Source organism: Meriones unguiculatus, chromosome 5 (genome assembly GCF_030254825.1).
Source record: "Meriones unguiculatus strain TT.TT164.6M chromosome 5, Bangor_MerUng_6.1, whole genome shotgun sequence".
NCBI classification, from domain to species: domain Eukaryota; kingdom Metazoa; phylum Chordata; class Mammalia; order Rodentia; family Muridae; genus Meriones; species Meriones unguiculatus.
In genome coordinates this window covers 40672405-40698205 of record NC_083353.1, presented here as the reverse complement: position 1 = coordinate 40698205, position 25801 = coordinate 40672405, and the positions used below count along the sequence as shown (strand labels likewise).

Here is a 25801-nt window from a genome sequence, read left to right as displayed (position 1 = left end):
TCATAAGTGGTGAGCCCTGTAGAGCAGTCCTTTCTCAGGGTCTGCATGGGAAGTCGGTAGCCAAGGATAGCAGTCTCCACACCTCAGGATAGCAACTGCAACACTCTTGACCACATTCAGACATTACGCCCACTCTCTGCCGTGTGGAGAGAGAGGGACAGCAAAGGCTTCTGCATATGCCTCTAATCCCAGCCCTGGACAGATGGAGGAAGGTGCAGTGTGGAGCCAGCCAGGACTTCACAGGGAGACTCTGTCTCAAAACAATCAAAAAAAGAGTCTGCTTTTTGCTTCTCCTTCTGTGAAGGTTTAGACATCTACCCAAATGAAAGAAGTGGAGGATAGAGAGAATGCTTAGCTGAAACCAAGCCTCATGACACACATGCTAGTGGCCCACGTGAACACAACTGTACACACAAACACATACACACTAAATAAACTATAAACAATTGTTTTTAAGGTTTGTTTTGCTTTTATTTGTGTGTGGGTGGGTGGGTGTTTTTAAGCCACATATGCGTGGGGGCTTGAGGAGGATGTTGAATTGAACCACAGGGTATGGATGCTGGGAATTGAACTCTGGTCCTCTGGAAGAGTAGCAAGCACTCTTAACATTTCTCCAGCCCTTAAATTGAAAAAAAAAAAAAAAGAATGAATGAATAAATAAATAAAGACTTAAGATTTAACCATTCTTAACCTAACACTACATTCCACATGGAACAGATGTTGATATGTAAATATTCAAATTAATAAGTTAAATATACATAGTGCTCAAAAGAACATGAAGCCATTTTCTTATAATTCCAAAATAGAAAAGCATACTTTTAGCTAAACACTGGTCTTGTAACAGATGAGACTCTAAGGGAAAATATCTGAATGCCAAAAAATATAAAATCTACAGGCAGAAAATTACATAAACAAAGCTGAGACATGGGGTAATTTATAGCTCATGAGTATAATAAGAGAAACAATCAGAAAGCTGGGATGTGGCTCAGTGGTGACATGCCTGCCCAGCATGCACACATACTGGAAATGGTGGGGCAGGCCTATAATTGCATACTTGGGAGATGGAGACAGAAGGACCAGTTCAAGGCCAGTCTCAGCTACAGAGCTTTGAGTTTAAGACAAACTCAGGCAACATGAGACCCCTGTTTACCTTGTACAGTCAAAGTAGTGAAAACCAAACACTGTTATCAGCACTTGCCCAGCACACGTGAGGCGCTGGGTTGATGCCAACACTACTAGAGCAAATCAGTCCTACTGGAACTGTCTCAGTAACTAATGTAAGTGTTCTTCTCCTCAGCCTAACTGATGACCCTTCATAAAACCGCTTCAAACAGGTGCCATTTTTAGCATCCCTTACCAACAAGAACTGAAGGACACAGGAAGGTAAAATGACTTCCCCAAGGTCAAGCAGTCTAGCTCCACAATCACACTGTGAAGGATGGTGTCACAAGACCATATCTCCACCAGTCAGCTGGGGAACACATGCAAACACAAGATTCAGTGTTCTTAAAAACAGGGAAACCACCAGGCATGGTGGCACTTGGGAGGCAGAAACAGGCAGATCTATCTCTGAGTGGAAAGCCAGCCTACTCTATCCAGTGAGTTCCAGGTCAGCACGGCTACACAGCAAGACCCTGTCAAAATCAATGACTTTGCATACATGTATTCATCACACGTGGTACTGGGTTACATAAAACATTCTCACACAAGTACATGTATACGGAGCACATTCCCCACCGCCATCCTCTAATTTCTTACCCAACACTCATCAGAGCCCTACATAGCCTATACATATGCACAATTTTATGTATCTAAAGCCGGAAACCACAGAGGAAACAAAGGACAGGGCTTTTTGTTTCTTTCTTTTCTTTCTTTTTTTTTTTTTTTTTTGTATGTCTGAGAGTAGCTTAATTGGAGAAAGATTATCTTTCAAACACACTGTGCAGCCCAGGCCAACCCAACTTGAACTTTGCCTTCTTCCATTTGTTTTGTTTTCAGTTTTTCTAGACAGGGATTTTCTTTGTGCAATCTTGATTTTGTAGACCAGGCTGGCCTCAAACACTGAGATCTGCTGGCCTCTGCCTCCCTGAGTGCAGGATTACAGGCATAAGCCACCTCATGCGGTTCATAATAACAATTTTTTAAATAAAAAATTAGATTGAGGTCCAGGTGGTGGTCACGAACTCCTTTAATCCCAGCACTTGGAAGGCAGAGGCAGGTGGATCTGTGTTCGAAGCCAGTCTGGTCTACAGTGTGAGTTGAATGACAGCCAAAGCTACACAGAGAAACCCTGTCTTGAAACAAACAAACAAACAAACAAAAAAGGTCTCTTTGTAACCTGCACAGCCAAGTTCAGGGTCTCGGCTTAGAACCAAGTCTTCCATAATTCCACCTAAGTTATGGCCTACAAGGCCTTCAGTATCTGCCCAAGTGGCATAGTGCTTTACTCCTTTTTTCTCTTCACTATGTAACACAGACTGGTCTCTCGTGACTCTTCTGCCTCAGCCACCCTAATGTTGAGATTACAGGCTCACACCACAACATCCAGCTTAGTTCTTTTTACAGAGGCTTTTCACCCAGTGTTGTGATTTCACCTAGGAAAGAGATAGGTAGTACTTTTCTTTTTAGAGTGGTAGATGGCAGCTCCTACTGCCAGGATCAAAGGCATGCGCCACCATGCCTGGCTGCAAGGAGAGCTCTTAAAGGAGGTAAATTATATCCAGTTGCTCACAGGAAGAACTGAAGCAATGTGAAAGAGGGCTCTGGGATCTGAGGGAAGCCAAACTGGATGGGGGAGTCCTTCACTAGAACACAGTAAACATACAAAAACCCAAGGCAAGTCTCAACTATGCTGGGTAGCCACCAGGGTCTGCATTTAAACTTGCTTTCTGAGCAGGGCAGTTTCAAGGCCAGAAGACAAACAAACAAAAACAAAAAAACCCACAGAAACTGCTTTCTGATGCAAAGCCTCCAGTAAGTCTCAAAAGCATTCACTGGTCTTCAGTGGAAATGACATTAGGTTCTTCCATGTAAGTATCTGGGTTCTGCCTCTTCCTGCAATATCTGGTCTGTGCATGTTTCTTAAATCCCATCCCAGAAACACTCTTCTTTCCCTCCCAGAAGGCACATCCTTGCTTACTTGGCTCCTTCATCTCTTCTTAACTTTTCTCTGACTTATCACATGACACAAACTAAATTCCTAGGATATTTTAATATGGGGGCTGGGTATGTGCGTGTGAGTGTTGGTGCCTGTGGAAGTGAGAGGCATAAGGTACCCCTGGAGCTGGAGTTAGTGTGAATTACGTGCTGTGAGTGCTAGGAACTGAACCTGAGTCTTCTGGAAGGATAGTTCATGTTCTTAACCACTGAGCCATCTCTCCAGCCCTTAAAAAAAAAAAAAAAAAAAAAAAAGCTTCCTGGTTCTTCAAGTTGCATAAGGAGCTGACAAAGACACCAGAGTCAGTGCACCCTGTCAGATATATGGTCCTCAGATGATGCCTGGTAGCAGAATCACCTGAAGGAGGGTCAGCATACACATTCCTGACCCTTACTCCGTACTGTAAGCATCTAGAAGGGAAGCACAGGCTTCTACATTTGAATCCAGCCTCCACTCTACCACAGCTTCAGATGGATAAGCACGTAAAATATATAGTTGCTAATGAATGCTATTCTAACTGTATTGAAGTTCATTGAGATCTACAGACTTTGGGCTGGGTTAATTTCAGGGTGTAGTATTTTTTTTATTTCCAAGTTGTTGTTTTTATAATAAAGTTAAATTTGGTTAGTTTTTTCAAGACAGGGTTTCTCTGTGTGGCCTTGACTGTCCTGGAACTCACTCTGTAGACCAGGCTGGCCTCAAAGTCAGAGATCCTCCTGCCTCTGCTTTCTGAGTGCTGGAACTAAAGGTGTATGCCACTATGCCCAGCAAAAGTTAAAAATTTTTTTAAGCTTCAAAATCTTTGACCTAACAGCTAATAGAGCAAGCTGGCTAGCAACCTTAGTATTAGTAAACAATATACAAAGAGTCAAGCTGGTCATGTAGTTAGTAATCTAGAATACAAATCTGAGTGGACTACGATAGCTAAACAGAGAAGTGAGGACATCAAAGGACAAGCTTCGCGCACACAAAGAGAAGGCATCCCTGGAAACTAGCAACAGCCACCAGGGCTACTCTCTTTGCTTGAAGGGCAGGTGTGCCCCACACAGGACTGACAGCCTGCCTAGACTATCGCAACTGTGTCACATTCTCCAGCCTTCCAGAGAGCACACCCTGTCTCAGCAAGTACTGATTCTACTCTGACTCCTCTCAGCTTACAGGAGAGTCTAAGCTACACAAGCAAACATATAGCACACACCTCCAAAAGAATCAGTGACAGCCCCTCTCGTGCCTCTTTGGCACATCAGTTTATTCTTACCATAAACTGAAAGAAAGACCATTCCAGATTCAGATTCAATCCAGCCCTAAGTTCCTGCAGCTGTAGAGGCTGGAGAGCTGGCTCAACAGATATAGACACTTGCCACCAAGATTGACAACCTGAGTTTAATTTCCAGGGCCCACAAGGTAGGAGGCGAGAAAGGACTCCACAAAGTTGTCTTCTGACCACTACACATTTGCAATGGTACATACACACACACACTAACACATACACACCTAAAATTTATAAATTAAAAATGTAATTTAAAAAATTTAGAAGCTGGAGTGATGATTTAAATAAAAATATTTGTTACTCTTGCAGAAGGCCCAAGTTCAGCTCCCAGCACCTACACAGCAACTCACAACTGTCTTTAACTCCAGTCACAGAGGATGCTGTACTCAAATGGTACACAGACATACATAAGTAGGCAAATAATTATGCACATAAAATAAAAATATATCTTAAAAAATATTTGGGCCGGTAGTACATGCCTTTAATCTCAGCACTCAGGGGGCAAAGGACCTCTGTGAGTTCAAGGCTAGCCTGATATACAAGATCTGTTCCAGGTCAGAGCCAGAGCTACATGAGACCCTGTCTCTAAAATAGCCAAATAACAACAACAACAGAAAGCAGGCTCCTGGCAGCAGAGACTGAGGAAAAAAAAGAAAAGGTGGGTTTCTGGACACTTTAAAGAAAGCAGAACACCAAATAGATAGAGCATCAGGCAACCTCCTTGGAGCTCTGCATGTTAACTACCAGATCCTTCCTATATGGGAAAAGTTCGGTCCAGATTCACAAGGCAAGAATGCTGAGAAAGGGCCAGCCAGTGAGTTGGCTCAGTGAGTAAAAGTGCTTGCAGCCAAGTCTGATGGACTTGAGTTTGATCCTGGAAACTCACATAATGAAAAGAGAGAACCAACTCCCAAGAGTTGTTCTGAGCCCACATATGCACTATGGCACTAGTGCACCTCACACACATACAAACAATACTTGTTAAAGGAAATAAAGAAAGGAAGTGGCAAGGAAGAAAGGGAGAGGCAGTGGCGGCTGGGATTGTTTCAGAGAGCACCATGGTTACTAATAACCTGTCCTGAGATGTCTGCCCAGCCCTCCTTACTCTCCATCCTGTTCTCAGGTGACCTCAGAGTTTGGCCTTTGGTTTCAACCATGTTTGTGTTGTCCTTCAGGCCTCTATTTCCCACCTTGCTGACTACTCCATTCTCTCAGCCAACCATGGAAGCAAATATTCTATCTCCACCCTCTATCTTTATTTTCAGCATGCATGCCCCCTCCAGAGCAAGTTCCTGCCACCCTTCTCTGGTTTCAGGAAAATGATTCAGTGACTTAAGACAAGCAAGTTAGGTGGTTCATCCTGACAAACAGAATTACCAAAGGTGATCACACAATAATGACAATAAGCCAAGAACAACTTGGTGTCTATAAGCAAATAAGCCAGAAAAAGTGTAGGTACTGACAAGTACTATGCAAAAAATAATAAATAGTATGAGGTAGAAAGGTGGCTCAGCAGGTAAAAGCACTTGCTGTTTTGTTCTTTTTGGGTTTTGTTTTGTTTGGAGACAGGCTTTCTCTGTGTAGTCCTGGCTGTCCTGGAACTGGATCTATAGACCAGGCTGGCCTCAACCTCAACAGACTCACCTGCCTCTGCTTCTCCTCCTAAGTGCTGGGACTAACGATATGCATCACCACTGCCTGGCGCACTTGCTGTTCTTGCTAAAGTCCCAGGTTTAGTTCCCAGCACTATTATGGCAGCTCTCTGTAACTCCAGTTCCAGGAGTTACAACTATCCAGTAATCTCTTCTTGCCTCAGAGAACATATTGCATCCACATGGGTATTCCTACATACATGTAGGCAAAACACTCATACACATAAATAAAAATAAAAAAGGAGGAGCCAACAAGATGACACAGCTGGTAAAGGCACTTTGCCTCCAAGCAAAATGACTTGAGTTTGATCACACTCGCACACTCACACACACACACACAAAATGGATAAATAAATGTAAAAACATACTTATTAAATCAAGTTTTAAAGGAATTGACAAATAAGGGAAAGGGAAAGACAGTATATGGGTGACTCATAAAATCCCTAGGTGGTCAGGAAGGCCCCTCTAAGAAGACAGCATTTATAAACTGGGCTCTTAATGGAAGAAGCCAAAGAGAAAGCTTTCTAGGTGAGTTGTAAACATTGTAAACGCCCCATGGAAATACTGCTATGTCCTTTTAAGATTTTTTTGATTTGTTTTGTTTTTTGAGACAGAGTTTCTGTGTGTAACAGAGCCTGTCCTGGACTTGCTTTGCAGATTAGGCTGGCCTCATATTCAAATAGGTCTGCCTGCCTCTGCCTCCCCCGTGGCCTACGCCACCACGCCTGGCCTTATTATTTGTGTGTATGAATATCTGATTGGACGCCTATGCGCCATGCGCACGCAGTGGCCACAGAGGCCAAAAGAGGGGGTCAGATTCCCTGGCTGGAGCTACAGGTGGCTGTGGGCCACCATGGGTGTACAGGGGACAAAACCGAGGTCCTGTGTAAGAACAGCCAATGCTCTTTTAGTTTCCTATTATTTTATATTTATTTAAATACAAAGCATGGGCTAGTTCAGTCTCCTCCATTCGGTAAACCCTTGTGGTTATGAACTTGGCATTTCTCAAACACCTGCTTGAGGCATCAAGAAAACTATTTAGTAAGAACTGCTTCACTTATTAAGGCTACCTCAGGTCTGTCTCCTTTCTTCTTGACTCCCATAACATTTACGTTCTCCATACAGCCCAGACTTCTCAGACGTTGCAGCTTTTCTGTCCTCATAGCAGTTGCATGTGTCACTCCATATGTTTGAGACATATGGTCTTCAACTGAGGAAATATAAAGCCATCTCTATTGCAAAGAAGCTCTGATAGTCATTCCTCCCCTTCTGCTCTCTAGCAGAATTTATTACAGTTTCTAAGATACTTTATTTTTGATTCTGTGGATGTGTCTGTGTGCACACAACTTAATGTGGGAGTCCATGGAAGCCTAGAGCTAGAGTTGCAAGTGGCTGTGAGCAGCCAGAAGTAGGTTCTAGGAACCAAACTCATGTCCTTTACAACAATCAGCAAGCACTCGTGTGTGTGTGTGTGTGTGTGTGTGTGTGTGTGCGCACACCTTTAAATATGTGGGAGCACGTGTTTATTTTCAAGACAGGGTTTCTCTATGTAGCCCTGGCTGTCCTGGAATTTACTCTGTAGACCAGGCCAGCCTTGAACTCACAGAGACCCACCTGCCTCTGCCTCCTAAGTGCTGGGATTAAAGGCATGTCCCACCACATTCTGACTAATTTCCCAAAGTTTTAAGAACTGCTCCTTTCTTGCCTCTTGGTCACCTCAAACTCTATGTCTATCCAGAGCAGCTACTTCCGAAGCAGCCAGTGAGTGGCTCTGACTGCTAAGGAGTCTATAGGGTTCAGTAGTTGCTCTGGACCCTAACTCAGCCTGACTCAGCCTCGCATGTCCCTCTTCAAGCCTTGTTTCCTCCCAAACCATAGCCAGTGCTCTTAACTGCTGAGCCATCTCCAATGCCATGACATCTAAGCAGAGAAATGATATCACAGTCTTCTCAGGCTGATGAAGTCACTATAGCTATAGCAGGAAGGATAAACTCAGGACTAGAAAAAGTAGCAAAAAAAAATCAAGACAGAACAATGGCATACACCTCTAATCCCAGCACTTGGAAACTAGAGGCAGGCAGATCTCTGTGGCCTGATCTACATAGGGAATTCTGGGCCAGCCAGTAGTTCACACTGAGACCCTGTCTCAAAACGAAAAAGGCCTGGATGCAGAATCAGAGCCAAGTACAGGCTACTGCATCACAACACATCCCTCAGTGGTCCCAGACTACTATAAGCATGTCACATAGCGTTTAACCTAATGAACTAGAAAACCAAAGCACAGGACAGTGGCAGTAAAGAAGGCACGTGTCTAGATCCAAAAATACTGAGGGCCCGTTCTGGTGTGATCAGGCCAGGAAGGGAAAGAAAGGATGTCCAATTGCTGCAAGGCTTAGATATCAGAGGATGGGGCACCAGAGAAGGAGCACACCATGCTCACCATGAACGCAAGATATCTGGGCTGGTGATGAAGCTCAGTGGTAGACCATTTGCCTAGCGTATGTTAGGCCCTGGGTTGAAAGGAGCAAGTGCGCACACACACACACACACACACACACAATACCCACCATTAAGTTCTCCCTGTGAACTGGAGACTGTAAATCATCCATTTGTAGGTGGTAACTGAAGGTTGCTGAAGGCTGAGATCAATGCCTAGGAACAGAACACCAACATTTAAATCAGAGTAAGCATCATCTAGAACAGAGAAACACCTTCATGTCTCTTTAACAGGAAAGCAGCTAAATAAAACACAGCACCATCCATTTTATGAAATACTACACAGTGGCCACAAAGAATGAAATTACTATTTACTAACATGGAATACTGCCAAGGCCCATTTTTTGTTGTTTTGTTTTAGAAACAGAGTCTGACCTAAAGCTTGCTATTACATAGATTGGCTTTGAGCTTAATAGAGATCCAGCTGCCTCTGCCTCCCTGAGTGCTTGATTTAAGGGTATGTTCCACCACAGTGGCCCATTCTTTAGGAAAAGAAGGGAATATGAGAATGGTATATAGCATCTATATCATTTGTGGAGATAAACTTTAAAGATATAAAGTAACTTTAAAATGTTCTCAGTTCACACATTCCAAGACATATTCTCTCTAGGGAACAGAAATGGAGGAAGGAACCAAAGATTGCAATACTCCATATAGATTGCTCAATCCCAAGCACGCTGACATTTGTGGTGCTGGGCATCAAGTGCTCCACCACTGAGCTGCACCCCATCCCCAAACAGAGGAGGAGGGCCACAAGTCTCTTTAGGTACTGCATCTCCTGTCCCTGCCGCCCAACAAAGCCTTCATGGTTGCATATGGCTGCGCACCAGTGCACATCTGAACACATTAACATAGCCTCCCAATGCCATACTCTCTCCTGAACCTCTGGGCCCAGGCTAGTCTTGGCTACCAATCCTCAACTGAGGCCACCGAATGTCGAAGACAAGGAAAGACATACAGGTATCCAGGACACGGAGTAGTTGGCATTGTTCTAGCAGAAATCCCAAAGAGGAGAGGGATTCTATGGATTAAGAGCAATTCTTGTTGGGGGCAGTGGCACATGCCTGTGATCTTAGCACTGAGGGAATGAGGAGGCAGATCCCTGTGAGTTCAACAGCTTGGTCTACAAGGTGAGTCCAGGACAGCCAAGGCTACAAAGAGAAACCCTCTCTCAAAACAAAACAAAAAAGCATTCTTGAGTGCTAGAAAATGAGACTAGGGCAACCTAGTGAGATCATAGGGTGACCCAGTCTTACCAGAAAGAGTTAAATGAAGAGCTATGTTCTGGTGGGAGGTTTATTGTGAACGGTAAGGACAGCACATCAGCAGAGAGAAGTCCGAGATTTGGCTAGAAAGGAGATGAGGAGGTCCTACATATGAGAGAAGTTGAGATAAAAACTTCTGTAGCAGCCAGGTGGTGGTGCTGGCACATGCCTTTAATCCCAGCACTCAGAAGGCTGAGGCTGAGGCAGAGGCAGAGGCAGAGGCAGAGGCAGAGGCAGAGGCAGACAGATCTCTGTGAGTTCGAGGCCAGCCTGGTCTCCAGAGTGTCTCAAAATAGGCAGAGATACAGAGAGAAACTCTGTCTCAAAAAATTCAAAACAAAGCCAGGTGAGGTGGCACATGCCTATAATCCCAGCATCCGGGAGGCAGAGGCAGGCGGATCACTGTGAGTTCAAGGCCAGCTTTGTCTACAAAGTAAGTCGAAGTAAGTCCAGAACAGCCAAAGCTGCACAGAGAAACCATATCTTGGGAAAAAAAAAAAAAAAGAAAAGAAAACGGAAGGAAGGAAGAAAAAGAAAGTCCAAAGAAAGAAAGAAAGAGAAGGAAAGAAAGTCCAAAACAAAACACTTTTTGTAGCAAAGCATGGTGGTGTACACCTGTAATCCTAACACTAAAGGCTGAGGCAGGAGAATTACAAATTCAAGGCCAGTCTGGGCTAACTAACCTGAGAAACCTGGGGCAGGGCATTGGGGTAGGAAAGGTTCTCTTCAGGAAAGCAAGATTGAGGTTGTGCAGCCCTCTGGTGACTGTACTCTTAACTTTCAGCTTCTTGGGCATATTTGGTTTTGTTTTCCTGGTTACCCAAAGAAATGACACTGTTCAGACCTTACCCAACAGCTGATTCAACACCTCTCGAATCACAAGCTCACATACTAGCTGGCTCTAGGAAAAGAAAAGCTGGTGTGAGCTGTCAAAGTCCTCCTGGGCCTGGCCTCGCCCAGTAGAGCAGGTTTCAATTCAAAACTGAAAGGACTGAAGGACTGGGGAAATCCAAAGCTCAAAAGACCTGGAACAGGTGGTTCCCATCAGCAGAGTCCCAGGCTGGAACACAAACAGAAAGCAGACCGCTGATAAGACATGGTTTATGGTGTCTGTCTCCAAGCTTTGGCAGCTGATTAGGTTGTCCAGCATTTACAACAGGGCATGATCACACTTATCCAGCCCCAGGCTACTCAATACTTCTCCAAAGCTGAAGAAACTTTCTGGCTTTATTGGGTTTGAGAATTACAAGACAGATCATTAACTGATCAACAGAGCACAAGAATCCTTCTCCTTCACATGGGCCACATTCTGAGTGTAAAGAGTTGTTACCTCTTCCTGATTCTCCATGAATGGCTGGCAAAATGCCTGTCTCAGTAAAAATGTTCCAATGTGTTCCTAATGACTCCTTGTACAGCCCAGTGGCAGTTTTGGGTTATGTGCCTGAGGTTCCATCGTGGCTAGCTGTGTGACTCAAGACACATCACTTCACTTTTCTGGATTCAGTTCCAGTTTCCTCACCCATAACATAAGGAGACTAGAGAACACCTGCACAAAGACAGGGTTTACATTCTTTTTTTTTTTAAATATTTTATTTACTTATTATTTATACAGTATTCTGCCAGCATGTGTGTTTGAATGCCAGAAGAGGGCACCAGATCTCATCATAGATGGTTGTGAGCCACCATGTGGTTGCTGGGAATTGAACTCAGGACTCTTGGAAGTAGAGCCAGTGCTCTTAACCTCTGAGCCATCTCTCCAGCCCTGGATTTACATTCTTAAATCTTTAAAAAGGCCCATCTCAGCTGGGCATGGTAATGCACACCTCTAATCCCAGCACTTGGGAGGCAGATCTCTGTGAGTTCGAGGCCAGCCTGGTCTACAAAGCAAGTTCCAGGGATACACAGAGAAACCCTGTCTTGGAAAAAAAAAAAAAAAAAAAAACATAAAAAGCATACCCCATCACTCTATGGTAAACTTCAAGATGGTAACAGGCTCCTGCTTCCAAAGACTAAGGAAGGGCCAGCACAGGCCGCTGACACACGCTGCTGGTGCTAGATACTTCATCTGTGTCACTAGAAACCCAAGATGCCAGAAGGCTACTGCACAGACTATCATCAGTAGAGAAGAATCCTGAAAGCTGTGGAAGCCACCATTCAAACAGGGACCAAGTTTGGTGAGACATGCAGATGATCCCAGCCCTTGGCAGACTAAGGCAGGAAGAGGTAAGCTCTGAGGGTAGACTGCATAAGACCCTGTTGAGAACAAAAGACTGACACAAGAAAAGACATCAATAACCCTGTGTTCACTACAGCACTACTGACAATAACTACATAATGCAAGATAGAGCTCTCCGATAGAATGCTTACCTAGCATTCATGAGGATCTGAGTTTGTCCCATCCCCAGCTCAAAGAAAAACAAAAAATTAATTAAAAAAATTTTTAAAAGAGGAAAGGAAGTGGAACAGTAGGAGGGAGAAAACAGGGAAGAAAATGTAAATCATACTATAGAATACTAGTCAGCCAATAAAAATAAACTTTCTTAAGTCTATCATTTGCAACATGACTGAAGTAGGGAATCATCACATTAAGTGATACAAGCTAAGAAGAAAAAGCAAGCACTGTAGGTATGATTTCTCCACACATGGAAAGAAGGAACAGTTATCTCATGAAAACAGAGTGGAATGGTGGTCATAGGATGGAGAGGGAGAAAAAGAGAGGTGGAAAGGTTACAATTAGGAATATGTAGGTTGGCTGTGCTATGTCAAATAAGAAGACTACAATGATAATGTGTCATATATTCCACAAGCCAGAAGATGGAGGTTTTTTTTTTCTTAACACTACAAAGAAAGGACTAATGTTTGAGAGGATTGTTCTGGGTAACCTAATTTAAACACACGTATGCACAATGTACATACATGTGAAAACATCACAGTGTCCCCCAGAAATACATTTGATTTTTGTCTTTCAGTTTAAATATTAATTTAATTTTTAAACTGTATTATTTATTTGTGTGTATGTGCTTACACCATGTGTCAAAGAACAGTCTGTGGGAGCTGGTTCTCCTGTCACTATGCATGTTCCAGGGATCCCACTCTGAGCCACCTTGCTGACCCTCCATTTAAATTGTTAATTCACACACACTATGCCCCTCTCCTATGAAAACAATTCGAAGAACTTTTCAAGCTGGCATTTAAAACTAGAATAAAGCCAAAAAAGGCAAAGCATGTAAGGAGCACATCTCAGCACCCAACACACTTTTCAGTGAGGTGACCTGTGACTTCAGTGACAGCCACAGTCACTGCAGTCCCTGCTGCCCAGATTTGTGAATCGCTCAACACCTAGTGGCCTAGTAAAGTAAATGCAGCTTGCCAAGCACCCAAATAACTTCCAGCCATTTTGTGACTTTCTCAAAATGCGCAGGAGAGCCCTCAATACAATTCCCCAGCTTCTGTGAAACTGAAAAGACTCCACACCTCCTCCACTCCCCAAGCTGGAAAGGACTCCACACCTCAGATTCAATCTATATAATGACAAGAAGTACCGCATCTGCTGGACTTCATCTGCAAAATACTCACTCATAGGTAAGAGAGCTTTTGTGCTGGTTGACCCAACTGAAAGGAAAAAAAAAAAAGAAAAGAAAAGAAAGAAAGGGAGGAAGGGAGGGAGGAGGGAGGAAAGCCGGTCATGGGAAGACTATAAGTGTAGAAAAAAGCTAAGGCTGCCTGTGGAAGATGAAGTAATACTGTGAGGTTCCAGATTCCAGGCTAACCTAAAATTAATGCGATACCTCAATTAAATTTCAACTCGAAACAAATAAAGCCTGGCATCCGGTGACCCCATGCGCTCAGGAGCTGAGGCAAGACTGTAAAGGGCTAGGCCTCAGGACCAACCATGTCTCAAAAAAAGAGAGAGAAATAATGTTTTGCCCATGAGAATATTATCAGACATGATGATACATGCCTATATTCCCAGCACTAGGGAGGCTGAGTGAGGCAGGAGGATCAGGTCTTCCAGGCCAGCCTGAGCTACTTAGCAAAACTGTCTTAAAAATAAAAATGAATTAGGGAAAGTGATTAAGTAAAGTGATGTCCTTCTCATATGTGGAGGATTGGAATAGAATCGGGGTGGGCATCTGTCAGGGGAAGTAGAGAGCATGCCTGGAATGAACAGCAGATCAGGGACAGGAAACTATGTTAAACATTTCATAGGTTCTTCTGAGCTCTAGAGCTGGGCATCGTGGTGCACACCTATAGTCCCAGCATCCAGTAGGTGGATCTCTGTGAGTTTGAGGCCAGCCTGGTCTACAAAGTGAGTCCAGGACAGCTAGGGCTACACAGAGAAACCCTGTCTCAAAAAAAAAAAAAAAAAAGCTTCTTCCTGAACTCACAACACTAAAGACTCTTTCTCCTGCTTGTTTTTTCAGATCCCCCAGGCAATATAACCCAGAGGCTAGAGGTGCAGATGTGACACTCCACCTGTGCAAACGTGAACACATTATTAACTCTATTTTCCTCAGCTTTGTTATCTGCAAATTTTGTTTAGCAATTACTACTCACATAAGATTACTATAAAGATATTATATCAGTCAAGTACTTAAACAGCGCTGGCTGCACACACAAAAAGGTACAAACCCAACAGTTTGAAAAGACACAGACATAGAAAGGAAAGGTGGAGTTGGGGGATGACCTTCTTGCTTTAGCTAACCTTATCCAAGCTGCAGCCAAAGTGTCCCTGGCTATTACTGATCACAGGCTGAGTTCCCTTAGCAACCAGCCTCAAGAAAGAATCAGAGCTGCCTTGCTCCTGGGGGCTCATCCCTTGCCCTGAAAGTTGGCATTTTCTGTGCCTTGACAAATGCCTCACTCCACACTCAGGAGCTGAGCAGTGCTACCCTTCTTTCTATGATCAGTCAGCATTCAAAAGGACCTCAGAGACCCTATAGACCCAGCACTTTACCACATAAGATCAAGAAGGCTAAAAGAAAGTGAAGTCGGGGCTGGAGAGATGGCTCAGAAGTTAAGATTACTGGCTGCTCTTCCAAAGGTCCTGAGTTCAATTCCCAGCAACCACATGGTGGCTCACAACCATCCAAAAAAAATGAGATCTGGCACCTTCCAGCCTGCAGGCACAACACTGTATACATAGTATATAAATAAAATCTTAAAAAGTGAAAAAAAAAAAAAAAGAAAAAGTAAATGAAGTCCTAAGTGTAAATTGGGGCAAACTCAAGCACAGTTGTAGGCCTCTATTCCTAGTGATCAAAATCTTCCCATTTTTCAGGAAAAGAAAAATGGTGTTTTTAACCCACTGACCGATCTCTTCAGTCCCCTACTACCTCTTAAGCCACACAACCACACAATATACTTTTTAAGTTTTTTGGGTTAGGGGATGTTCAACAGGAAGGAGGAAGAAAGGAAGGAAGGAAAGAAGGAGAAAGGGAGGGGGGGAGGAGGGAGAGAGAAAAAAGAAAGCTTGCAAATATTAAAAAAAAATAAGAAATCAAAAATATTTTTAGTCCTTAGTATCTCATATTTGGGTGTTCAACCGGCCCCACACACTTTCCATGAGGGTGGCAGGCTGCAGAGCTTAAGAGCAGGGCCTCTGGAGCCAGACCAGCTCAAATCCCAGCTCTACCACTACTTCCAGTGCAGCTCTGAGAGAGCCTCCTAACCCTCGCCACACACACTATAAAACATGAGTGACTGTTCTCAAGCTTTAAGGGTTGAACAAGATAAACCCATGTGAATTCTACACCAGAGTTCTCGGGCTACACACCAACTGTTCTGCTTCCCATCATTAATAGCTGCATCTAGATAGACTAGGAGCTGAAGAGATGGTGCTCAGTGGTTAAGAGCACTTGCTGCTCTTGCGGAGGATCCAAGTTCAGTTTCCAGCTCCCACATCAGGAGGTTCCTAACTGCCTGTAACTCCATCTTCAAAGGAACCCCAACACCCACTTCTGGCACCCACACATGTACCTAAGAGGTACATAAATTAAAAGAACAACAACAGTAAGCATAAGAGAAAAGGTCCACTTCTAGCCCAAAGAACACCAGAACACTAAGGTACACATCTTCATTTAGCTCCTATTTCTGGCCTAGGAACACCCAGCCCTTCAGCAATCAAACACTCTTTTATTTCTCTGTATCTGGGGAAGAACAGACTCAGAACAGAGGCACAGGCAGAGTAAGATGCTTAAAATCGCAGAGGACGGTCAGGAGGACAGAACCCAAGCATTCCCAAAACACCAAAACTCATCCAGTTGTAGGACTTTATTCCTAGTGGCCAAAATCTTCCCAATTTTCAGCAAGACACATCTCTGGTCCAGTCTCTCTCACCCTCAAGTGATACTGCAGAATGGTTAATGGCTAAAGCTCTGAAGTCCAACTGCCCAGGACAAACTCTGGTCCATCCCTTATATGCTGTGACATATGAAAACGAATCCATCTTTCTCTGGGCTATGCTTCTTCATCTGTAAGAACTACACTGTAATTACGACAAACATTTGGGAAGTACATCCTATTTGCTAAATACTATGCCAAGCATTGTAGCTGGCCACACAATTAGAATGCCACCACGACCGTAAGGGGTAGGTACTCTTACCACCATTCTACAGAACTGCTCAAGGCCACACAGTTATCGGTAAACTCGAAAGGTCTGTGTGAGAAAGCTGCTCCCAGAGCCTACACTCCCAAGTCTTCAACTACTCTGCCTCTCCAAGTGCCAACAGCAAGTAGCTCTGTGTTGAAACAAGACCACCTCCACAAAGTGCTCAGCACAGGGTCTGTCCAACCCAACTGCAACAGCAGCTATCATTACTCATGTAGGAGTTCTGAACACAACTTCACTAAAGAATAGTTTGATCTTCTGTTGCTGTGACCAAACACGCCAACCAAAAACAAAAACAATGTCAGGAGGAAAGAGTTTATATAGCTTCTACTTCCAGTTCATCATTTAGGGAAGGCAGGGCAGGAACTCAGACAGGATCTAAAGAAAAACAATGGAGGAATTTGCTTGTTTGCTTACTTGCTCATACTCGGCTAGTTTTCTTATACAGCTCAGGCCCACCTGACCACACTGGGCTGAGCGCTCTCCCGTCGCCATTCAAGACACTCTCTCAGGCAGACAGTGGTGGCACATGCCTTTAATCCCAGGATTCAGGAGGCACAGGCAGGCAAATATTTGTGAGTTCGAGGCCAGCCTGGTCTACAGAACAAGTTCCAGGACAGCCAGAGGTGTTATACAGAGAAACCGTCTCAGGAAAAAAAAAAAAAAAAAGACACTCTCTCACAGACACAGCCACAGGCCAATCTGACTGAGGCAATTCTTTGAGGTGCCTCCAACCCAGATGATGCTAATTTGTATCAACAAAAGCTAACCAGGGTACCTACCTAGGTTTCTGCCCCTTGGGCAATTCTAGTACTTCCTTCCTTCATGTAATATACAAGGATTGCTTGCATAGAGGAAAAAAAAATATTTATTAAAAATCTCTACTCCAGGAGCTAGGGAAATGGTTCAGTGGTTCAAGTGCAAGCATGAGGGCCTGAGCTCAGATCCCAGGCCGTATGTAACAAGCTTAGCCTGCTCTGGTGAAGATCTGTAAATCCAGTATTTTGCAGAAAAAAGACAGAACAGCAGATGAGTGGTGCTAGCTGGCTGCCATCCTAGCTAAAACGAGCTCCAGGGTCAGGAACAGACCTTGTCTCAAAGAAATAATACAGAGAATGAGAAAGAAAGACCATCAAGGCCTTTCTCTGGCCTGTACACACATGTGCACAGGCACACACCCCCCCCCCATTTCACCGGCGCACACACATGCTAGTCAACTCCATAAAGATCTTTATTACTGTTAGCTAGGCAGGCATGTTGAAGCACGGATAATCCCAGCACTCACGGAGCTAAAAAGCAAAGGGATGGAGCCTTCAAGGCAACCCAGGTTATACACACACTGTTCTGAAAAACATAAAGCCACTGAGTAGCTCAGTAAAGACACTTGCTGCCAAGACAACCTGAGTTTAATTTCTAGGACACGTACGGTGGAGAGATACAGTCAACTCCTACAAGTTGTTCTGACCTTCACATGTACTGTGGCACAATGTGAACTATGGCATATGTGAATACACATATATACATACACACACACACACACACACACACACACACAAACTGAAGTAGCAGCAACAATAGCCACAACAACAGGGGGAGCAGCAGCCCTTCAGAGCATGCGGCCCTCTCAGAGCCCTGGCATTTATACCCTCTTCAGAAAAAGTTCCCAGAATTCCACATGCCACAAACCCAGATACTATCTGCCAATGGTAAATCCATGCCCCTCCTAGAGACAATCACAGTTAGCAGCTGTGGACAATCTAAAGCTAACCCATATCCCACACCTGAGATTAAAACAAAAACATTCACATAACTGGGTTTTTAAAAAAGCCAAAATTCTCTCTTTACAGTTACTCTCATAAGAAAATAATTTACAATTTTTCCAAAACAAGGCAGAGATACATATTTTCTAACACATTATATCTACCCTCTTTCTTTCTCATCTGCCATTATCTCTATTTGACAGGCATAGAAATTGACATTCAAAGAGACTCAAGACTACAACAGCAAGTAAGCGGCCATTACTATTAGACAAGAATGTCTAGAGCTGAGGAAAGGCCAGGATGGAGTAGATGGCTGTGTCAGAAAGTACCCAAGCTGAGCTAGGCATGTTTCACACAGCTGTACTTTAGCTACACTCAAGGCTGAGATAGAAAGATCATTGAAACTCATCAGTCTGAGTCCAACCTGGACATTAGATTAAGACCCTGAATCCCCAGAAACAAAAACAACAAAAAAAGGGTGGCTAGGTATGGTAGTGCACACCTTTAATCCTAACGCTTGGGAGGCAGAATTAGGTGGATCTTTCTGAGTTCAAAGTCAGTTGAGTCTAGTCTACGGAGTAGCAACACTGCCAGGCCTGTGTAAAGAGACTGTCTGGAGGAAAAGATGAGAAGAAGGATAAACCAACAACAGCAGGCACACTGAAAATGGGATTTTTTTTTCTCATGCTGGAGATGGAATCCAGGAACCTGACACCTAATAACAGGAGTGTGTGTATGTCAGTGTGTGAGTGCATGTGGAGTGTGTGCTCTTGAATGTGGAGAGGAGACATCAAGCATCTTCTCCGACAAGCACAGTGGTACACAGCCCATGTGCATGTCTGTGTGTCACTTACACTCATGGTTCCTCCAGAGGCCAGAAGGCAGCATCAGATCCTCTAGAACTGGAGTTAACAGAGAGATGTGAGCCATCAAGTAAGTTCTGAGAACTAAATGCAGGTACTCTAGAAGAGGTGCTCTTAACTGCTAAGCCATGTCTCCAGCCCCAGGTATAGTTTTTAAATTGGCAAATGCAGAAAACCAGAATTTTCTGAATCAGGACACTCCCTGATTATATCTAATTCCATCTTTTTGTTATCTGATTGGTTTTTTTGTTGTTGTTGTTGTTTTCTGTTTGTTTTGAGACAGAAGCCATGGCTGGCCTGGAATTCACTATGTAAATCAAGACTGGCCTCAAACTCAAAGATCTACCTGCCTCTGCCTCCAGAGTGCTGGGATTAAAGATGTACATCACCATGACTGTACTGCCTGACGTTTTAGTGCTTACTAATATTCTAAATGCCTTAATCACCACACAAGAAGAGGCAGCCAGCAAAATCCACATGTAGTCTAGGGGTTCAACATCTAGCGTATGAACACAACTGGCCTATACTCAAGTCCTTTCAAGTAGAAATACCACCATTCACTTCATCTTCTGTGAAAATTAAACATGTGTATCTGCTATAACCTACTGATGGGTTTAATTCTAGTTATAATGGTTCCTGTTTTCTTTGAATGTGAAGAAATGGGCAGAATTTTCTAGAATATATTTCAAGTAGTAATTCTCATTTGTAATAGTTTGGTTATATATGTGTGTGTACATGTGTCATTTAAATTTCTTATAATGCTCTTTAAAGCAGAAGCAGCGCTGAATTAAAGCACCCAAAAATGCTCATAACAGTGCCTAGCACACACTGAGCTCTTTATGCTATTATTGCCCTTGCTGCTATTGTGTACCTATTAAAGCTGTTTGCAGAGTTAAATAATGTTTATTAGGAAAGTCTGACACATGATCTCAACGTAATTTCAAACAAAAAGCTCTTCTCTTTCTGACACTCACAGTCAAGGTCACTCAGGTACGTGTTTGTTGCTTGGCCCACTACCTATGTTATTACATTGAAGAGCCCACAGATTATGATTTTTCTAACACCCTGCCATGCTGTCAATATTTGCAGAGAAATGGGGGATTGGAGCTAGGTAAAATATTTTGTCTGCTTAAGGGATTGGGATGGGGAAGCCAGAAGACCACATGAGTAACTGAGGAAAGTGAGTCATATAGAAAACTGCTTGCTCCCCTAGAGCCAAGTGGATGAAAATGTACCACAGACAGAGCCAGATAAAAGGAATCTTGAACCTTTGGGAAAGACTGAATCACTTCCACTTCCTGTCCTCATTCAGAAGCTTCTTAAAATAATATTCAAGCCTAAACAAGTATCACTACCACCAGGAATAACTGGAAGGCACTGAACACAAATATAGGGGCTGACTATACAGCAAGCAGGAGTCTGAACAGCTCCTTTTAAAAATGACAAGCCTGGGGCTGGAGAGATGTGTCAGCGGTTAAGATCACTGTCTACTCTTCTAGGGGTTCCAGCAACTACATGGTGACTCACAACCATCTATCCCTCTGATGCCCTCTTCTGGCACACAGGTGTACATGCAGATAGAGGACTCACACACATTAAATAAATAAATCTTAAAAAAGAAAAAAATCACAAGCTTACCAGGCATGGTGGCACATGCCTTTAATCCCAGGTCTCAGGAGGCAGAGCCAGGTGGATCTGTGTGAATTCAAGGCCAGCCTGGTCTACAAATCAAGAGTCTACAACAGGCAGGGCTGTCTGAAGCACTGAAACAGCAGTTAAATTGGCTGACCTCAAACTCTCAGACTCCCCAGTAATGGGATTAAAAGTGTTGGCTACCATGCTGCAACATTTAAATTCTATAATCCTGCCAGTGGCACGTGCCTTTAATTCCAATATTTGAGAAGCTTGAGACAGGAGGATCCAGAGTTCGGGGCGAGCTGTGCTATATATACTGACTGCAATGAAAAACACAAGGGCTGGTAATGTGGCTTAGTGGTAGTTTGATATCCAGCTCTGCAAAAAATCAAATTCTAAAATTGATTTAAATATCAATCTGCAAAAGGTGCTCACCAGTAAGGAAATCAGGAGATATGGATTCCATTCTGTGTGACCTTGAGTCAGTCACTTCATCTCTCTGGGTTTATCTTGCTCTGTTGGGTGGGAAAAAAGAGAAATAAATAACCACTTCACGTCAGGAGATTGTGATAAGGAATTCCTATAGTAAAATGTTTAGAATGGAATCTGGTATGGCAAATCCACAGCCTCCAACTGTTCCTCCTGACTATAAAACTGAGCAAAAATTGAGAACTTGCAGGTTACTGGACATTTGAATAGTGAGACACAGGCATCCCACTTTTGGCCATATAATCTTTAATCAGGTATGCCACCAACTGTATAAGGTCTAAGAAAATGGGTTTCTAGATGCTTTGATCCTTGGCTAGGTACTGCAAGGACGCACACACACAGAGACACACACGGAGACATACCTGCCTGCCATAACTCAATTTTAAAATGATCAGTGTTAGGCCTGAATTCTAGCTATTCACATGTCCAACAAGGGAGGCGTACAGCATTTAAGCTTCTGCCAAAAAACTTCCCAGTAGCCTGTCGTTTCAGTCTGCAGGGGCTTGGGGAAGGACCGAGGATGGTAAAACCACGTTCAAGGGCTTTCGGACCCACCCCGATTTCCCGTTGGCGACGTGTCGCCATTTTGTTGAGAAACATGGCTGCCAGCCCTCCCCGCGGTGGGAAAAAAAGGGGCGGAGGAGCGCCACGTTAGCCCTTTCTCTGAGGTATTCAACATGTTCACACGACCTCCTCTAGGCTGGGTATGGCGGTGGAACGAGGAGAGGGGGAAAATAAAATCACAACTCGCTATCCCGCGTCTCGATGGCCATTTCGGGCGAGACGACTCGGTCAGGAAGCCCTCCCAAGATGGCGGCCGCGCCGAGGGTGGGCCAGTCCAGTGAGCGTGGCCCGGGCCGCGCGAGCGGGGCGCCCCGCGGGCCCCGCCGGCAGCCCTTCGCCGAGCACTACTCCACTAACGCCCGAAGAGGCTGCGGCGGGAGAGACGGGGCAGGAGGTGGGGCTACTGAGGCTGCACTGACGAGACCAGCAGGATGCAAACAAAGCATTATGTAAATGGACGCCATTCTTCTAGCGGCCCGGGTGCCTAACACTTCCCCCAAACGCCGCGGGCCCGAGCGAGCGGCCCTCGGCGGTGGGCGAGTCTCCAGCCTCTCTGCGCACCGGACGCAGCCATCGGACCGAGGCCAAGGTGGGGGCTGGTACGAGGCGCCCGGACGCCGGGGACGAAGGGGCCCCACGTGCCCACCAGAGCGCGTGCCCGGCCACCAGGCCGCGCGGCGCCGCCCCTCCCCCACCGGAAGCCGCCGCGGGCCCCGCCCGCCCCCCCGCGCCCCGCGCATGCGCCCCGGCCACCTCACGCGCACGTTTTCCACCCGCGGCGTCCCAGCTACCGCCGGCAGTAGCCTCCGCGCCTGCCTGTATCGCTCCGCGCCGGAAGCCATCGGCGAGCGGAAAATGTTGTCTGCCTCCGTCACAAAACAGTAATTTCCCCAGTCCCCGGCCCCGGGCCTCCAGAGTTCATAAAAACACGTGCTCCCTCTCCACCCCGCCGAGTGCCCGGGTCGCCCTCGCTGTGGGTTTGCCCCCCTCCCGTGGCGCCACAGGGTTATTTTTCTCAAGTATCGCGCGCGCTGGCGCAGTCTTGTGACCTAAAAGAGCCGGTCCTCTTTTTTTTTTTTTTTCTCCTAGGGGTCCTGCGCAGCAAGCACTTCCGGGGTCAGAGGGTACGCGGGGTTGAAAGCGGGCTTCCCGCCCCGCCCAGACCGCCGAGGCTGCCGCCGGAGTCGCCACCGCCGCGCCCTCGCCCACCCGCCCGTCCGCCGCTCCCGGCCCCGCTCGCCCCCGCCGCCGCCGCCGCTCGTCCTGCGACGCCGCCGCGGCCTCCCGCCCGCGCCCGCCCGCTCCCGCGGCCCCCGCTCGCCTCGCGCCGGCAGTTCGGGCCTACTCCTCCCCTCCCCCGCCAGCCGCCCAGGAATTGACCACGTAACGAGCCCAACTCCCGAACGCCGCCCGCCGCTCGCCATGGACGCCGGTGTGACTGAAAGCGGACTCAACGTGACTCTCACCATTCGGCTGCTGATGCACGGAAAGGAAGTAGGCAGCATCATCGGGAAGAAAGGGGAGTCGGTGAAGAGGATCCGCGAGGAGAGCGGCGCGCGGATCAACATCTCGGAGGGGAACTGCCCGGAGAGAATCATCACGCTGACCGGGCCCACCAATGCCATCTTTAAGGCCTTCGCCATGATCATCGACAAGCTGGAGGAAGATATCAACAGCTCCATGACCAACAGTACGGCGGCCAGCAGGCCCCCGGTCACCCTGCGGCTGGTGGTGCCCGCCACCCAGTGTGGCTCCCTGATCGGCAAGGGCGGCTGCAAGATCAAGGAGATCCGCGAGAGCACGGGGGCCCAGGTCCAGGTGGCGGGGGATATGCTGCCCAACTCGACCGAGCGGGCCATTACTATCGCCGGCGTACCGCAGTCGGTCACCGAGTGTGTCAAGCAGATCTGCCTGGTCATGCTGGAGACGCTCTCCCAGTCTCCGCAAGGGAGAGTCATGACCATCCCGTACCAGCCCATGCCGGCCAGCTCGCCAGTCATCTGCGCGGGCGGCCAAGATCGCTGCAGCGACGCGGCGGGCTACCCCCACGCTACCCACGACCTGGAGGGACCACCTCTAGACGCCTACTCGATTCAAGGACAACACACCATTTCTCCGCTGGATCTGGCCAAGCTGAACCAGGTGGCAAGACAACAGTCTCACTTTGCCATGATGCACGGCGGGACGGGATTCGCCGGAATTGACTCCAGCTCTCCAGAGGTGAAAGGCTATTGGGCAAGTTTGGATGCATCTACTCAAACCACCCATGAACTCACCATTCCAAATAACTTAATCGGCTGCATAATCGGGCGCCAAGGCGCCAACATCAATGAGATCCGCCAGATGTCCGGGGCCCAGATCAAAATTGCCAACCCAGTGGAAGGCTCTTCTGGAAGGCAGGTCACTATCACTGGCTCGGCTGCCAGCATTAGCCTGGCCCAGTATCTAATCAATGCCAGGCTTTCCTCTGAGAAGGGCATGGGGTGCAGCTAGAACAGTGTAGGTTCGCTTGTAACCCCCTTCTGCTGTTTTCCCATGATCCAACTGTGTAATTTCTGGTCAGTGATTCCAGGTTTTAAATAATTTGTAAGTGTTCAGTTTCTACACTTTATCATCCGCTAAGAATTTAAGGAAAAAAAATCACATTCTCTGTTCAGCTGTTAATGCTGGGATCCATATTTAGTTTTATAAGCTTTTCCCTGTTTTTAGTTTTGTTTGGGTTTTTTGGCTCATGGATTTTATTTTCTGTTTGTCAATAAAAAAATGTAAGAGTGGAATGTTAATAAATTTCAGTTTAGTTCTGTAATGTCAAGAATTTAAGAATTAAAAAAATGGATTGGTTAAAAATGCTTCGTATTTGAAAAAGCTGGGAATTGCTATCTTAACTCTTTTGTTGGTGCTTTCTTTTTCCCTTCCCCTTTAAGTATGGGGTGCTTGGAGGCCAGAGGGAGAAGGGTGGGCCGCCCTTGTTGTTCTTTGCAAGCTTTCCTTGCCTTATCGGTAAGATTCCATTCCCTCTGCCCCAACAAAGGAACGGCAGGTTGGGCCTGCTTTGGGATGTTTACAAAAGACGGGGTCTCTTCCTGGGAGTGACATCTCTCCAAACAAGTTCCAGAGAGGCGTCTGCCCATTTCACTGGTAGAAAACACAGGGTTTTCTCAGGTGGAAAAACTGCCCATTCAGTAGGACAGGATGAGTGAGGAGCACCCTTGTCCATCCAGCCAGTTGTTCTGCCCCCATTCCGCAGGGGAAACTTACCCGGGAACAATAAAATATTCTGGGGAAGGGCTGTGGGAGGGGGCAGGGACCAGAGGACGGGGTTGGGAAGGAGGGCCACAGCTGCGGCTTGGTTGGGGAGTGGAGGGTCTTGAGTCTGGGATGACACCCACAGAAGGGCCACGTGGGGAGCGTGCACCTGTGGCAAGTAGCCAGTCAGAATGTTACACCTGTCACTTAGGTGCCCAGAAACAAAAAGACATTTTTCTGATTTTCCTCAGCTGTGTGCAGTGGTTAATTACAGCAGGAAATAATCCTGAGTAAGTGGGGCAGTCCTCCCAGGAATGTAGACCAGTCCAGGGTGTTTGAATGCAGATTCCTGAGTCCCACTACACACTTGAGCCACAAAGCTGCATGTTTAACACCCATTAAGATACCTCAAGTTTTTCTTCCAATGGAGAACAGCTGCAGTTCTAGTAACCAGGTCCCCATCAGCTGAGTCCAGGCTGGACATAGGGTAAAAGAAAGTGTCTCCTAGCCACAGGCAGCACGAGACAACAGTAAGACAATAGACAGTTTAGGTGCCAGAGTGGGCAGTTCAAGCCCAGGCAGAGGACTCCCTGGGGACAGGGTGGGTATCCACAGTAAACATTGTGAGGCTTCTGTGCAGGACACTAGGTACAGGCCTGTCTCCGAGCGTCCCTGGAGATGAGATGTCCATCCGCTGTTTACATATATGTGGGGCTGCCGGAAGGAGTCCAGGTTATAGAATTAAGCTTGGTTCTGCCACTGTGGCCTTGAACAAAACACTGAAAAATGAAGGT

The 25801-nt window shown here is 45.9% G+C and overlaps 1 protein-coding gene and 1 long non-coding RNA gene across 4 annotated transcripts; one reads left to right on the top strand and one right to left on the bottom strand.

Moving 5' to 3' along the window:
- Window positions 1-446: 446 nt before the first annotated feature.
- On the bottom strand, window positions 447-22401 carry LOC110547183 (uncharacterized). 3 transcript variants are annotated; one of them, XR_009591865.1, is made up of 5 exons: window positions 21888-22401; window positions 21144-21223; window positions 10690-10900; window positions 8647-8731; window positions 447-619 (listed from the first exon to the last, which is right to left on the bottom strand). It is a non-coding gene; the product is annotated as an uncharacterized LOC110547183 (long non-coding RNA). The 3 variants fall into 3 exon arrangements; XR_002476346.2 differs by lacking the exon at window positions 10690-10900; XR_002476347.2 differs by lacking the exon at window positions 10690-10900 and having other exon boundaries at window positions 21753-21891.
- A 508-nt stretch (window positions 22402-22909) lies between these two features.
- Pcbp1 (poly(rC) binding protein 1) lies at window positions 22910-24608 on the top strand. The gene has a single exon (XM_021634559.2). The coding sequence runs from the start codon at window positions 23184-23186 to the stop codon at window positions 24252-24254; it is 1071 nt and encodes a 356-aa protein (XP_021490234.1). The 5' UTR covers window positions 22910-23183; the 3' UTR covers window positions 24255-24608.
- The last annotated feature ends 1193 nt before the right edge of the window (window positions 24609-25801 follow it).